Genomic DNA, 15,387 nt, shown 5'->3' with positions numbered 1-15,387 from the left:
CAGGGCTGACAGTTTGGCACTGGATAATGAGATGATGTGCTCTTTCCTGGAAGACCACTCTCTCACTCTTAGCATTCTTCAGGTGCCTGTAGTTCTTTGTATAGGGCTGAGGCCTCCTGGGCTTTTCCCCATGCGCTTTGGTGTGCTTATTGTCTTTGTTCAGCTCCTGTTTGGGTAGTCCTGTCAGTGAGAATTTATGGGTGCAGCTTCTGACATTACTCGGAGACACAATCTCATAACAGACTCTGACTGTCTGGCTCTTACAATCTTTCTGAAGACGGAGATAAATGGGCAACCAGTAAATGGGAAGCACCATGATTTACTTTGTCACAGGGGAAACGATGCATACATTTTCCCCTTTCCTTTTCATATTTGTGGTACTGTGCAGTCAGGAACTGAACCTGATCAAAAGGGGGATGCCGATATATGGTGCGTGTGTGTGGGAAGGTCAGGGAATAGAGTCGAATCAATCAAGAGAAAGGAGGGAAAGGGACCTATTCCTACCTAGATAATTGATTAACTTCTAACTTCTCTGTGACTTTTAAAAAAAGATTCTATTTATTTCTTGCCATCTACTCTGTTTGGGTGTTATCTCTCCTTTGTCCTAAAACTTTTAGGTGTTCTAGTAAGTTACTAACATGAGATCTCTCTTATATTTAAATGTAAGTTCTTAGTGCTTTGTGACCCTCTAATTGTGTCCCGTCTGTTTAGGTATATTGTGTTTTAGTTCCTGTCCAATTGTAAAAAGTTTTTAATTTCCTTCTTGATTTCTAGTTCCACCCATTTTTCAGTCATTAGTGTGTCATTCAGTTTCTTTAAGTTTGTATACATTCTGTTGTTTCTGGTGTTCTTGACATCCAGCTTTAATTCACAGTGGTCATATAGGATGCAGAGTATAATTTTAATTTTCTTATATCTGTTGAGACATACTTTCTATGCGAGTAAGTGGTCAGTGTTGGAGAAAAGATCCAAGAGCTGCTGAGAAGAAAGTATATACTTCTGTGTTTGGGTGAAATGTTCTGTAAATAGCTGCTAGGTCCATTTGTTTTATGATATTATTTAACTCTAGCATTTCTTTGTTTAGTTTTTGTCTGGATGACCTGTCTATTGGTCAGAGTCTGGTCTCTGTTGCATGTGTATGGATGCCTATTGGTGAGAGTGAGGTATTTGAAGCCTCTCACTACCACTGATATTTTAGCTGTTGTAGTATTTCTTTTATGAACGTGGGAGCCATTATGCTCGGTGCGTAAATATTTAGAGTTGCAATATCCTTTTGCTGAATTCCCTTTGACAGGTGTATACTATTCTTTCCAATCTCTTCTCACTAGCTTTAGTTTGAAGCCTACTTTGTCAAATACTACAATGGCCATACCTGCTTGCTTCTTGGGTCTATTTTGCTTAGACTGTCTTCTTCCATTTTTTACTCTGAAGTGATGTCTAACTTTGACAGTAAGACACATTTCTTGGATGCAGCAGAAAGGTGGGTTCTGTTTTCTAATCCAGAATATTAGTCTGTGACTTTTTATTGAGTACCCGAGACCAAAAATACCGAGAGTTATCAGTGAGCTGCATTTATTGCTTCCTGTTATTGTTTTGTTATATTGTAAGCTTCTTCCCGTCATTTGAAATACTGTTATGGGATTACTTATTCCTGTGGTTTCCTGGGTGGAGTTAACCTCTTCAGACAGAAAGTTTCCTTCTAGTCCCTTTGTAAGGCTAGATTGAAATTTTTGTTTCATTATTAAGTGTTTTTCTTCCTCTGCCTATTGTGATTGGTAGTTTTGCTGGGTATAGTAGTCTGGACTGTTACCTGTCATTTCTTAAGAGTTTGTTGAACGTGGCCCTTCTGGCTTACAGAGTCTCCATTGGGAAGTTCTGCTTTTATATGTCACTAGGTCTTTCCCACTTGTACCTGTTAATATCTTTTCTCTATACAGTTAGAAATTACTTTTCTGGTCCAGTCTATTCATTCTTGTTTCTTGTTCTGTATATTTCTTGTACCTTGATATGTACCTCTTTCTTTAGTTTGGGGAAATTTGCTTCTGTGGTTTTGCTTAAAATATTTTCTATATCTTTGATCTCTGCTTCTTTTCCTCTGTTATTATTTAGTATTTTAAAATTTATTTTACATATATACACACATATATTCTTATAAATATATACTTACTTCTAATAAACAAATATTTATTAGATAAGATTTAGTCTTGTTATGATGTCCCAGACTTCCTGAATGTTTTTTGCTTCCAAGTTTTCCTCCCCTATTCCCCCCTTCCTTCCTTCCTTCCTTCCTTCCTTTCTTCCTTCCTTTCTTTCTTTCTTTCTTTCTTTCTTTCTTTCTTTCTTTCTTTCTTCCTTCCTTCCTTCCTTCCTTCCTTCCTTCCTTCCTTCCTTCCTTTTTTTTTTTTTGATTTAACATTTCATTTGACTGAAGGTCATTTTACCAAGGTTCTCTCTTTCATGTCTTCTTGGACTCTGTAGATGAGGTTTACTTCTGATGTTCTTTTTGACTTCCTAACTTTTTCATTTCCAGGTGTGTTTCAGTTTGGGTTCTCCTCAGTGATTCTATTTCTGCTCTCACATCTTGAACCGTTTTCATTATTTTGTTCCACAGCTTCTTTGTTTTTCTATAGACTTCAGTAAGAGATATGTTTATATCCTCTTTAAGGTCCTTGAATGTATTCATAATTGCCTTTTGAAGTGCTTGTCTTATGCTCTTCAAGTCCTACGAGTCCATAATTCTGAGAAGTAGGACCTTTTAAATTAAGTTCAAAGGGCTTACAGGAAGGAGGAGAAGACAAAGATGAAGACAGAGAAGATGATGATGAAGATGAAGATGATGATGAAGAAGAGGTGGTAGTAGTGGAAGCAGCAGTACAGCCTCTCCTGGCGAGGACTTGGCTTTAAAGTAGGGTTCTAGTGAGCCGTAGATCTAGGTGGTGAATGGTGAACAACAGAGGTATTTTACTCGGCTCCATGTTACAAACACAGGAAGGAAGTGTCAAGTGGGAACTCTGGGCTTCTTATTCATAAAGATTTCCATTTTCTGTCCCCAGGTCTCTTCCATCAGAAGCACATGAAGGTCTTTATTCTCTGGAGATACGCTCTGGGGATCAACTGCTAGGCAGCCCGTGTGCCAGATTACTGGACAACTGTACTTTCAAGGTGAGTTCTAAGGATAGAAGAATGTGTGTTTAACTGGTCAGATAGTATGCTGTGTCACCAATGCAAGTTATGAGTCAACCCAACTCTTCTTTAATAGGGAGGAAAAATTATGGAGAAAATGCTGGAGTTCCTGTCACTATAGGTTTACCTATGAAAGATAAATACTGAGTCCTTGTATATCAGGCTTATCTGAGTGACATCTATATCTATCTATCTATCTATCTATCTATCTATCTATCTATCTATCTATCAATCTATCTATCTCATGGAGTACAGTGCTCCCAAGGCCAAGTAGACTGCTTGCCACATCACCCAGGCAATAAGTGGTGAAGTCAGGATTTGAACCCTCATGTGACTGTGAAACCAAAGGGAACTCATAGAGAAGCCACAGACATCATTTTTTGTTGTGGACAAGTATTATGTTTTTAGTGGATTCTGAGTGTTTGGATACTGAAGAAACACAAGGGCCCCAGGTCTTTGAGAGGGGGCAATATCCCTGGCCCCTGCTTCATGGCACCTTTTTGCTGCCCTTTCTGATCCTTGTCAGAAGCATGTTTACTGTTGGAATTCTCCTTTGAGGTCAGATAGATCAAGAAGGAGAGATGGCAAGACTGAGAGCAGTTTCCTTTAGGCCGATATCTAATCTTATTTAATTTAGACTCTTAACACTTAGACTGGACTCGCTTTTATGTTTAGTTCAGTCAAAGATTCATTTAGCTTTATAGTAAAATGAGCTGTAAAAGAGAAATCTGTTTTACCATGAAATGTGGTGCTCCAGCCATGACCTGGTAAAAAAGACCTCTGAGAGCTATAGAGAATAGAACGGAGTCATTAACTAAGGCTGTTTTAGAGTTAAGACACCACCACCCTAAACTCAACTTGAATATCGTTATATAGGCACCAACTTTTTGAAATTGGCAATTTGCTGTCCAATCACAAGTAACACTTTGATCCCCAGCCCAAGAGAATATTATTGACTGAAATTTCATCTTTGTACATAGGTAGCACAAGGAAGCAACAAATTCTTTCTTGTTAAGAGCTGTATCACAGTGCTGTCCTAGCTCAGGGACCATCACAGATGTGAAGTGTCTGAGCACCCCTGAATCACTAAGCTTCCTTCACCTCAGGGAGTAGGTTTCCTACTTATTATGAAGATCAGTAAGGACAGAGGTTGGGGGGCACACTTTCTGCAATTGCACATTAAAGGATACAAGTCCACGAATGGCTCAACTAACTTAGTGAGTTGATGAACTATCACCAGGGGATGCAGTTAATGAGAGGCATTTGAGTGAAAGAAAATGCAGCATGCTTTTCTGTTCTGTGACTGGGACTAAGGGAGCCATGGGTATTAAAAATTAATTCCATCTTGCCGGCCCACTCCAAAGAGCCTGCTGCGGGCACTGACAAGTCTGAAGAACTCACAGAAGGTTTGTCAAGCAGCTGGTGGCTGTGACTTTATCATTCTAATCTCCTGTTTTATGCCACCCTCTCTGGCCCACCTACCTTCCCATCTTGCTATTGCTAACCCCACGGGGGCCAAGGACCAGCATGTAGGAGCCCTGCTTTGGAAGCTCATTAATTTCTGACTATTCTCTCTCTAGCCTGGTGGGTGACCAGAGGCCTGTTTCTCTTAGAAAAAAGTACCATTTTATGTCATATGAATTCAGAAAGACTCACAAGTGAAGACATTCATTGTGGTTTAACCCCCAAGTATACCCCAGTGCTCTTTGAGGAATGTGTGTGGGGGCAATAACTAAATCTAAAAATCCCCACTAGCTTCTCAAAGAGTGGCAGATGGCACAGTAGAGCTTATATTTCAAGTCGGAGACCTAGAGGTATGCTTCATTGTTTGCTTTGAAGTTGATTGCTCCATCTGCCTCAGTTTTTAATGAGTGCAAGAGAGGGCAATAACCATGTCTCTAAGATTCCAATGGAAGTTACTTTGGTAGGAAGGGCCTCCCCGTGGGAGATGAAAAGCTGGTTACAGTCAATGGGTTTGAGTCCAGAACTGGGACTGAGTGGCATCATGAGTGGAATGGCATTAATCTTTATCTTCTGTAGAGATCACAGCCAGCTCTTAATCTATAAAGCCACAGTAGTCATATCCGGACCTCCCCCCTTCCCCAACTGTGCATATTTTCTGTAAACTAGTTCTAACCCTTTCCTCGGGAGAATGAGGAAAATGTCCTTGCTGGCAAACAGTACTGCTGCGTGCATCAGTACTTAAACTCCACACCCAATAGGCCACCATCAGCTTGGCTAAAAAGCCCATTCATTCTCTCTGCCTGATTAGGGTTGTTGATTAACCATGGTTATTTTCTGGTAATAGTCTCCCTGGGAATTTGGACTCCTGGGGAGCTGGATGTAGCACAAATGAAATAGTTTGCTGTAGTTTGTTTCGTAAAAGGGAAGCAGCACTGTAGATTGTTTAGAGATGAAGCAGTCTAGGCACCTAGTGAGACAAGAAGTGACTAGGTCTTCTCCTGGGTGAGACATTAAGTCATGGGTCAAACCTTGGCCTTGTCTGTCCAGGCCATTTTGTATGCATCTCCATTCCTCATGTAGCCTGATATGACGTCCCAATGGAGTAATACTCTACTGTTAGCCCAACCGAGATGCCTGTAGGTGAGATGGGCTTTCTGAATCATCTTGTTCTCCCTTCCCTTCTCATCAGTATACTAGTCAACCAAGAACAGGCTATTAGCTGTATAGACAAGAATTCAAATGTCTCCAACATTTTACAGAGGAAAGAAAGTGCACTTTCAGTAGGCACTGTTTCTTCCTTGTGAAGCCTGAAGCTAACATGTGTTGTGCTCTAAGAAGGGCCATAGCGTTGCCTTCCTAGAGGCCCAACAAGCAGCTGACTGAGACAGACTCAGAGAATTACACCCAACCAATGGACTGAAGTTGGGAACCCCTATGGTTGAATTAGAAAAAGGTTTGAAGAAGTTGTGGAGGGTGACCACAACTTCCACTGGGGAGGAAGAATAGGATAGGGAACTGTCAGAGGGCAGACCAGGAGGGTGATAACTAACCTGGACCCCTGAGATCTCTCAAACATTGAGCCACCAACCAGGCAGCATATATGAGCTGACATGAGGCCCCGGACACATATACAGCAGAGGATCTGGCCTCAGTGAGAGAAGATGCATGAACTTAACCCTAGAGAAATTTGAGGACCAAGGGAATAGGGAGGTCTGGTGTGTTATGGGGGTTTGTAGGGGTGTGGTGTGATGTGGTGACATCCTCTTCAAGATTGAGGAGGAAGAATAGGATAAGGAACTGTCAGAGGGCAGACCAGGAGGGTGATAATGACTGGACTGTAAAAAAGGTTGATGATAATTAAAAAAGGAAGGACCATAGTAAGTTGTTTTCTGGTTCCATGAGTAGGCTTCAGCATGTTCCTCCTTCTCCCATCAATGGTGTTCACTGTGTGTATGTGTGTGTGTGTGTCGGCACAAAAATGGTCTTGGAGAATCCGTGGAGGTCAAAGGAGAATCTTGAGTTTCTCTCTGTCTTTGACTTATATCTTGTTTGAGTCAGGATCTCTTCTTGTTTGTCCATGACCTTTCAGAGATTAGACTCTCATGTCTACACCTCCTATCTCACTGGAGGAATGCTGGGATGACAACAGATCTATCTGACTTCATGTGGATTGTGGAGATTCAAACTCAAGTCCTCATGCTTGCATGGCAAGTGCTTTCCTTACTGAGCCATGGTCAGAGCCACGGCCTGCTACTGGAAGAACAGTATTCCTTCCCATCGTTTGGAACATTTTCCCACAAAGCTGGCACCTTCTGTTTTTTTCGCCCAACTGCACTCAAATATTTCTAATTTCTTATTTTATATAATTTCTAGCTGACAATAATTTAAATTACATTCCTTCCAACTTAAAAAATATTAATTATTTTCTAGGTAAATGTGAATTTTTAAGATTCAATGTCATTAAATTATAATAATGAAATCAAAGGACTTACGTTCTGGATGGTGCCTTGTCTACTTTTGTTTCTGGTAAAATATATCTCTGGGCATGGCAGACAGGTGGGTAGGATAATATTTTCTAAACAGTTTTCCAAGGAGCAGACTGGGTTCCTTTAATACACATAGAGGGATACAATAATACCTGTAACCCTGTTTCATGGAAACAGCACAAGGGTAAGAAAAAGTAGGTGTTCAGTCATTAGGGAAATGCATCCTGCTTTTCACTAATGCTTCATGGGGAATCATTTATGACTCTTGTTGTCATGTATATTCTAATGAAATGTTCACGTGCCATAATACTTTCTAAACAGTTTTCCAAGGAGCAGACACCTGTTTTATATCAAGTTAACCCATCAAGTGGAGTTCCAGGTAAGAAATCTTTCAAATATGAGTAATTGTGGATCTCTTTACTAACTCCATTGCAGACTCTTCTACTAGTGTGTACTTTCTATAAGCGGTTCGATTTAACTTCTGATGCTATTTTGAAAATAAGTTTCAACTTCTGGTTTCTTTTGTTGTTTGTTTGTTTTTATTTTTCTTTTTTTCTATTTATCCAGTATAGGAGACATTCAAGGAGAATATTTCCACATGAGCTAGTCCAGTTTAGTCCCCTCCCATAGAAACATGTAGCAGTCAGTCTCCTATATGATTTTAGATAATTTATAATTGGCAATGACTATTAACCTTCATGACACATATAAAATATCATATTGTCTTATTAATATGTGCCCTCTTATGCATTTATGTATTTTTAAAAATTAATTTAGAGAAACTGTTCTTAAGAACAATTTTTGGTACCAAAATTATTAGTAACAGTGTTTTTATCTAGTTAAACAGAACATACAGATATATGATGTGTGCACATATAAATCTAGTATGAGTTGATGATCATCATTATGATGACAGGTGAGTTAGAAAACTGTAGTCTGTAGTAGGTGCATTCCAGTTCACATTAAAAGACCTGGCCACTGGGATTGACTCTAAGTAGAAAAGGATCAGGCTGGAAACCAACAAGCACCAATATTTTAGGCCCTTGTCTTAGTTCAATGTCAGTGAAAAATTCTCTTAGGATATATAAGCTTTTGTTTTTTCGTATTGGATTTTTTATTTACATTTCAAATGTTATCCCCTTCTCCAGTTTCCCACCTATAACCCCCCTTTCCCATCACCCCTCCCCCTGCTTCTGTGAGGTTATTCCCCACCCCACCCCTTCTGGCCTCCCCGCCATGACATTCCAAAGCTACACTGGGGCATCATTGAGCCTTGGCAGGACCAAGGGCTTCTCCTCCCCACTGATGCCCAACAAGACCATCCTCTGCCACATATGCAGCTGGAGCCATGGGTCTGTCCATGTGTATGTACTCTTCGTTTTCTTCTTTAGGCACTTTTGTTCTATGACTTTACTGATGACAACAAAAAATTCAAAACACTGTAGCATGTAGTTTTTACTACCCTGTTTTACACTCCAGGTGGACCAAATCACCGCCCTGGTTCCCATGGATCTGAGGAGGAAAGACATACACACATATAGCCAGTTTTTAACCTGCCTTATGGCTCAGTGACTGGGCTCTTCTAAGTCTTCTGTAGCTAGTGTGCCTTTTCCCTAATTCCTTGCTCAACACTCTAAGTCTTCCCTTAGCTTAGTGGCCGGGTTACCTTCTCCTTGCTCAACATCCCACATCTGCTCTCAGCTTATTGCATTTCTAATCTTCCACCTGAGGAAGCAGCCAATGGCCACTCCACCCAAGATCTCACATGGCTGGTGACTCTACCTCTGAAGCATGGTAAATTCCTTTTCCTCATCCTGCATTTCCTAGCCTGCCTTTGGGAAACTGGAGGTCCCGCCTTTTCCATCCAGTCATTGGCTGCTGGCATCTTTATTGATTAATCAAGAACCTTTGGGGAACAGGACCTTTAGCATTCACACACAGATCCCCCCACCCCCATCAAAGCATCAGAATCACTGCCCCCTATAGAGCATGATTTTAAAAAAAAAAGTCCAACAAAATCCAAAGGAGCTGAGACAGGAGACTGGTGGAGATAGAAATCATCACCACTCGCCTTTGCTATCACCTATCATAGTCCACTCATACTGGAGTCCTTATTGAGCCCCTACTGTGTCTACTTATAGTCTTCTTTTTTACTGGATTTTTAAATTAACATTTAAAATGTTATCCCAGTTCCCAATATCCCATCCATAAACCCCCATCTCATCCTCCCTCCCCCTTCTTCTATGAGAGTGTTACCCCACCCATCTACCCACTCCTTCCCACCTCCCTGCCCTGATATTCTCTTACACCAGGGTGGGGGGGTCGAGGTTTGGCAGGACCAAGGGCTTCTCCTCCCATTGGTGCCCAACAAGGCCATCCTCTGCTACAGATGCACCCAGAGGCATGGGTCCACCCATGTGTAATCTTTGGATGGTGGTTTAGTCCCTGGGAGCAATGGTTGGTTGGTATCGTTGTTCTTAGGGAGTTGTAAACCCCTTCAGCTCCTTCAGTCTTTTCTCTAACTCCTCCATTGGAGTACCCTTGTGTAGCCCAATGGTTAGCTGTAAGCACCCTCATATGTATTAGTAGGGCTCTGGCAGAGCCTCTTAGGGGACAGCTATATTAGGCTCCTGTCAGCATGCACTTCTTGGCATCAGCAATATTGTCAGTTGCATGTGTATGGGCTGGATCCTGGGTGGGACGGTCTCTGGATGGTCTTTCCTTTAGTCTCTGCTCCAAACTTTGTCTCCATATTTCCTCCTATTAATATTTTTTGTTCCTCTTCTAAGAAGGACTGAAGCATCACACTTTGGTCAGCCTTATTCTTGAGCTTCATGTGGTCTGTGAATTGTGTCATAGGGTAATCTGAGCTTCTGGGCTATTATCCACTTATCACTGAGTGCATACTGTGTATGTTTTTTTTTTCTTTTTGTGATTAGGTCACCTCACTCAGAATGATATTTTCTAGTTCCATCCATTTGCATTTCATGAAGTCATTGTTTTCAAGAGCTGGTGTTACCCCATTGTGTAGATGTACCACATTTTCTGTATCCATTTCTCTGTTCAGGGACATCTGGATTCTTTCCAGCTTCAGGCTATTATCAATAAGGATGCTATGAACATAGTGGAGCATGTGTCCTTGTTATATATTGGAGCATATTTTGGGATACCCAGGAGTGGAATAGCTTCAGGCTATTGTCAATAAGGATGCTATGAACATAGTGAAGCATGTGTCCTTGTTATATATTGGAGCATATTTTGGGATACTCAGGAGTGGAATAGTTGGGTCTTCAAGTAGTACTATGTCCAATTGTCTGAGTAACCTCCAGACTGATTTCTAGAGTGGTTGTACCAGCTTGCAATCCCATCAACAATGGAGGAGTGCTTCTCTTTCTCCACAGTCTCAATAGCATCTGTTGTTCCCTGAGTTTTTGATCTTAGCCATTCTGACTAGTGTGAGGTGAAATCTCAGGGTTGTTTTGATTTGCATTTCTCTGATGACTAAGGGTGTTGAACATTTCTTTAGATGCTTCTCAGCCATTCGATATTCCTCAGCTGAGGATTCTTTGTTTAGCTCTGTACCCCATTTATAATAGGGTTATTTGATTTTCTGGAGTCTAACTTCTTGAGTTCTTTGTGTATATTGGATATTAGCCCTCTATAGGATGTAGAATTGGTAAAGATCTTTTCCCAATCTGTTGGTTGCCATTTTGTCCTAATGACAGTTTCTTTTGCCTTACAGAAGATTTGCTTTTAGGAAGTCCCATTTGTTGATTCTTTTTTTTTTTTTTTTTTTTTTCGGAGCTGGGGACCGAATCCAGGGCCTTGTGCTCGCTAGGTAAGCGCTCTATCGCTGAGCTAAATCTTAAAGCATAAACCATTGGTGTTCTGTTTAGGAATTTTTTCCCCAGTGCCCATGTGTTTGAGGCTCGTTCCCACTTTTTCTTCTATTAATTTGATTGTATCTGGTTTTTCGTGGAAGTCTGATCCACTTGGACTTGAGCTTTGTACAAGGAGATAAGAATGGGTCAATTTGCATTCTTCTACATGCTAACTTCCAGTTGAACCAACACTATTTGTTGAAAATGCTATCTTTTTTTTCACTGGATAGTTTTAGCAGCTTTGTCAAAGATCAAGTGACCATAGTGTGTGGGTTCATTTCTGGATCTTCAATTCTATTCCATTGATCTACCTGCCTGTTGGTCCCAATACCATTCAGTTTTTAATCATGATTGCTCTGTAATACAGCTTGAGGCCAGGGATGGTGATTCCCCTAGAAGTTACTTTATTGTTGAGAATAGTGTTTGTTATTGTGGGTTTTTTGCTTTTCTAAATGAATTTGCAAATTGCTCTTTCTATGAAGAATTGAGTTGGAATTTTCATGGGGATTGCATTGAATCTGTAGATTGCATTTGGCAAGATGGCCATTTTTACTATATTAATCCTGTCAATCCACAAGCATGGGAGGTCTTTCCATCTTCTGAGATCTTCATCAATTTCTTTTTTCAGAGACTTGAAGTTCTTGTCATACAGATCTTTCACTTGCTTGGTTAGAGTCACACTGAGGTATTTTATATTATTTGTGACTATTGTGAAGGACATCGTTTCCATACTTTCTTTCTCAGCCTGTTTTTCTTCTGAGTAGAGGAAGGTTACTGATTTTTTAAAAGTTAATTTTATGTCTAGCTACTGTGCTGAAGTTGTTTATCAGGCTTAGTAGTTCTCTAGTGGAACTTTTGGGGTCACTTAAGTATACTATCATATCATCTACAAATAGTGATATTTTGACTTCTTCCTTTCCAATTTGTATCCCTTTGACCTCCTTTTGTTGTCTGATTGCTTTGGCTAGGACTTTGGGTACTTTACTGAATAAGTAAGGAGAAAGTGTGATTGAAATAATTCCATGCATCCTATCAGATCACCATGGACTAAGGCTGGTCTTCAATAAAAACAAAAACAACAGAAAGCCCACATATACATGGAAGTTGAACAATGCTCTACTCAATGATAACTTGGTCAAGGAAGAAATACAGAAGGAAATTAAAGACTTTTTAGAATTTAATGAAAATAAAGGCACAACATACCCAAACTTATTGGACACAATGAAGGCATTGCTAAGAAGAAAACTCATAGCTTTGAGTGCCTCCAAAAAGAAACTGGAGGGAGCATACACCAGCAGCTTGACAGCGCACCTAAAAGCTTTAGAACAAATTGAAGCAAATACACCAAGGAGGATTAGAAGGCAGGAAATAATCAAACTCAGGGCTGAAATCAACCAAGTAGAAACACAAAGAACTATACAAAGAATCAACAAACCAGGAGCTGGTTCTTTGAGAAAAATCAACAAAATAGATAAACCCTTAGCCAGATTAACCAGAGGTCACAGAGAGTGGATCCAAATTAACAAAATCAGAAATGGAAAGGGAGACATAACAACAGAAACTGAGGAAATTAAAAAAAATCATCAGATCCTACTACAAAAGCCTATACTGAACAAAACTGGAAAATTTGGATGAAATGGACAATTTTCTAGTCAGATACCAGGTACCAATGTTAAATCAGGATTAGATAAACCATCTAAAAAGTCTCATAACTCCCAAAGAAATACAAGCAGTCATTAAAAGTTTCCCAACCATAAAATGCCCAGAACCAAATGAGTTTAATGCAGAATTCTATTAGACCTTCATAGTAGACCTAATACTCTCAAAACTATTCCACAAAACAGAAACAGAAGGAACACTAACCAATTCCTTCCATGAAGCCACAATTATGCTTATACCTAAACCACACAAAGAGCCAACAAAGAAAAAGAACTTCAGACCAATTTCCCTTATGAATATTGACACAAAAATACTCAATCAATTCCCACAAACTGAATCCAAGACACATCAAAAAGATCATCCATCATGATCAAGTAGGCTTCATCCCAGGGATGCAGGGATGGTTCAATATATGGAAATTCATCGATGTCAACCACTATATAAACAAACTCAAAGGAAAAAAATATGATCATCTCATTAGATGCTGAGAAAGCATTTGCCAAAATTCAACATGCCTTCATGTTACAAGTCTTGGAAAGATCAGGTATTCAAGGCCCATACCTAAACATAGTAAAAGCAATATACATCACACCAGTAGTCTACTTATATTCTTAATTCTTCATATGTGTTATTTTCTGAGGATCACAAAATACATGATGGTACAGGACAGGAGCTATTCTTATTATTTTCATTCTGGGGAAAAATAATGAAGTACTGGGGGGTTAAATTTTTTATTTAAAGCAGTGGTTCTCAACTTTCCTAATGCTGCAACCCTTTAATACAGTTACTCAAATTGTGGTGACCCCCAACCATAACATTGTGCCGTTGCTACTTCATAACTATAATTTTGTTATTAGGAATTGTAATGTATCTATCTAATATGCAGGGTATCTGATACGAATCTCCCAAAGGAATCATGACCCACAGGTTGAGAAGCAATGGTCTAAAGTCATATCAATAAAAAGCATATATATATATGTATATATGTAAACTAGTTCTGGATACAATGTAGAATGCTATTAGCCTTGATGCTTATTGAGAGGATTTGTTCATGAGTCAAAGAAAACATGGTCAAGTGTACTTGGTCTTAGTCAAAAGGCTCAGAAAGGATGATATGCTCTGGAGGGCTGAAGAGGAGGTGGTTATGTGAGGTTAGGAGATTTACATAGAAGAGGAGGATGCTCTGAGGAATAGGTTCAATAACTTTGTCAGTCTTCTTTAGAACCAAATAATAAACACAACTTTTAAAAGATGTATTTTGCTATGTTTTTAATGGCAAACTTCTGTCTGTCTGTATACACACATACATATATCGGATATTTCATTGGTTCTACATTTCTTTTTTATTGGGTCAGCAAGTTAATATTTTATGTTTTTAATTAGATATTTTATTTCTTTACATTTCAAATGTTATCACCTTTCCTGGTTTTTCCTCTGCAAACTCCTTATCCCATCTTCCCTTACCCTGCTTTTATGAAGGTGCTCCCCCACCCTCCCACCAACTCCTACCTCACTGCCCTAGCATTCCTCTATACTGGGGCATCAAGCCTTCACATGACCAAGGGCCTTACCTTCCATTGATAGTAGATAAGGCCCCTTCAGCTCCTTCAGTCTTACCCTAACTCCTCCATTAGGGTCCCTGTGATCAGTCCAATGGTTGACTTGGAGCATCCACATCTGTATTGGTCAGGATTTGGCAGAGCCTCTCAGGAGACAGCTGTATCAGGTTCCTGTCAGTGAGCACTTCATGACATCAGCAATAGTGTCTGGGCCTGCATGTGAGATGGATCCCTGGGTGGGGCAGTGTCTTGATGGCCTTTCCTTCAGTCTCTGCATCACTTTTTGCCCCTATATTTCCTTTAGACAGGAGCAATTCTGTGATAAAATTTTGGAAATGGGTGGATGGACCCATCCCTCAACCAGGAGGTCATGCCTAACTTCTGGATATGGTCTTGAGAGGTTCTCCTTCCCTTTTGTCAGGTATTTCAGCTAATGTCATCCCCATGGGGTCCTAGAAGGCTCTTGCTATCCTGGCATCTGGGACGTGCTGGTAGCAACCCCCAGTTCCCTATCCCCCATTGCTATATACCTCTGTTCAATATCCTGACCCTCTGTATATCACCCCTGACTCCTCCCATACCTGATTCTGCCCCCTTTTCTCCTCTCCCTCTTTTCTTCCTCCAAAGTCCTTCCCACCAGCTACTTCTCTTGATTATTTTGCTCCCCCTTCTAAGTAGGACTGTAACATCCACTTTTTGGTCTTACTTCCTCTTGAGCTTCATGTGGTCCATGAGTTGTATTGTGGTTATTCCAAGCTCTTTGTCTAATATTTACTTATCAGTGAGTATACTCCATGTCTGTTCTTTTGTGACTGAGTTACCTCACTCAAGATGATATTTTCTATTTCCATCTATTTGCCTAAGAATTTCATGAAGCCATTGTTTTTAATAGCCAAGTAGTACTCCATTGTGTAAATGTATCCCATTTTCTGTATCCATTCCTCTGTTGGGAGACATCTGGTTTGCTTCCAGTTTCTGGATCTTATAAATATGAACATAGTGGGGCATATGTCCTTATTTCACATTGGAAAATCTTTGGGTATATGCCCAGGAGTGGTATACCCGGGTCCTCAGGTTTGTCGTGGAATATTTTGGTTTTTCCATCTATGTTAATTGACAGTTTTGCTGGATATAGTAGCCTGGGCTGGCATTTGT

General features: G+C 40.2%; 1 protein-coding gene across 1 annotated transcript in view; it reads left to right on the top strand.

Moving 5' to 3' along the window:
• The window catches only part of Pkhd1 (PKHD1 ciliary IPT domain containing fibrocystin/polyductin), a 490,001-nt gene that overhangs the window by 5,251 nt on the left and 469,363 nt on the right, over positions 1–15,387 (top strand). Inside the window, exons 5-6 of the mRNA XM_087568149.1 lie at positions 3,054–3,162; positions 7,455–7,512. Of these exons, the coding sequence (XP_087424275.1) occupies positions 3,054–3,162; positions 7,455–7,512 (167 nt within the window). The remainder of the gene's footprint in view (positions 1–3,053; positions 3,163–7,454; positions 7,513–15,387) is intronic.

The sequence above is a fragment of the Rattus norvegicus genome, chromosome 9 (assembly GCF_021556685.1).
Source record: "Rattus norvegicus strain SHRSP/BbbUtx chromosome 9, alternate assembly SHRSP_T2T, whole genome shotgun sequence".
Lineage (NCBI taxonomy): Eukaryota > Metazoa > Chordata > Mammalia > Rodentia > Muridae > Rattus > Rattus norvegicus.
This window is presented reverse-complemented; position numbering and strand designations above follow the sequence as displayed.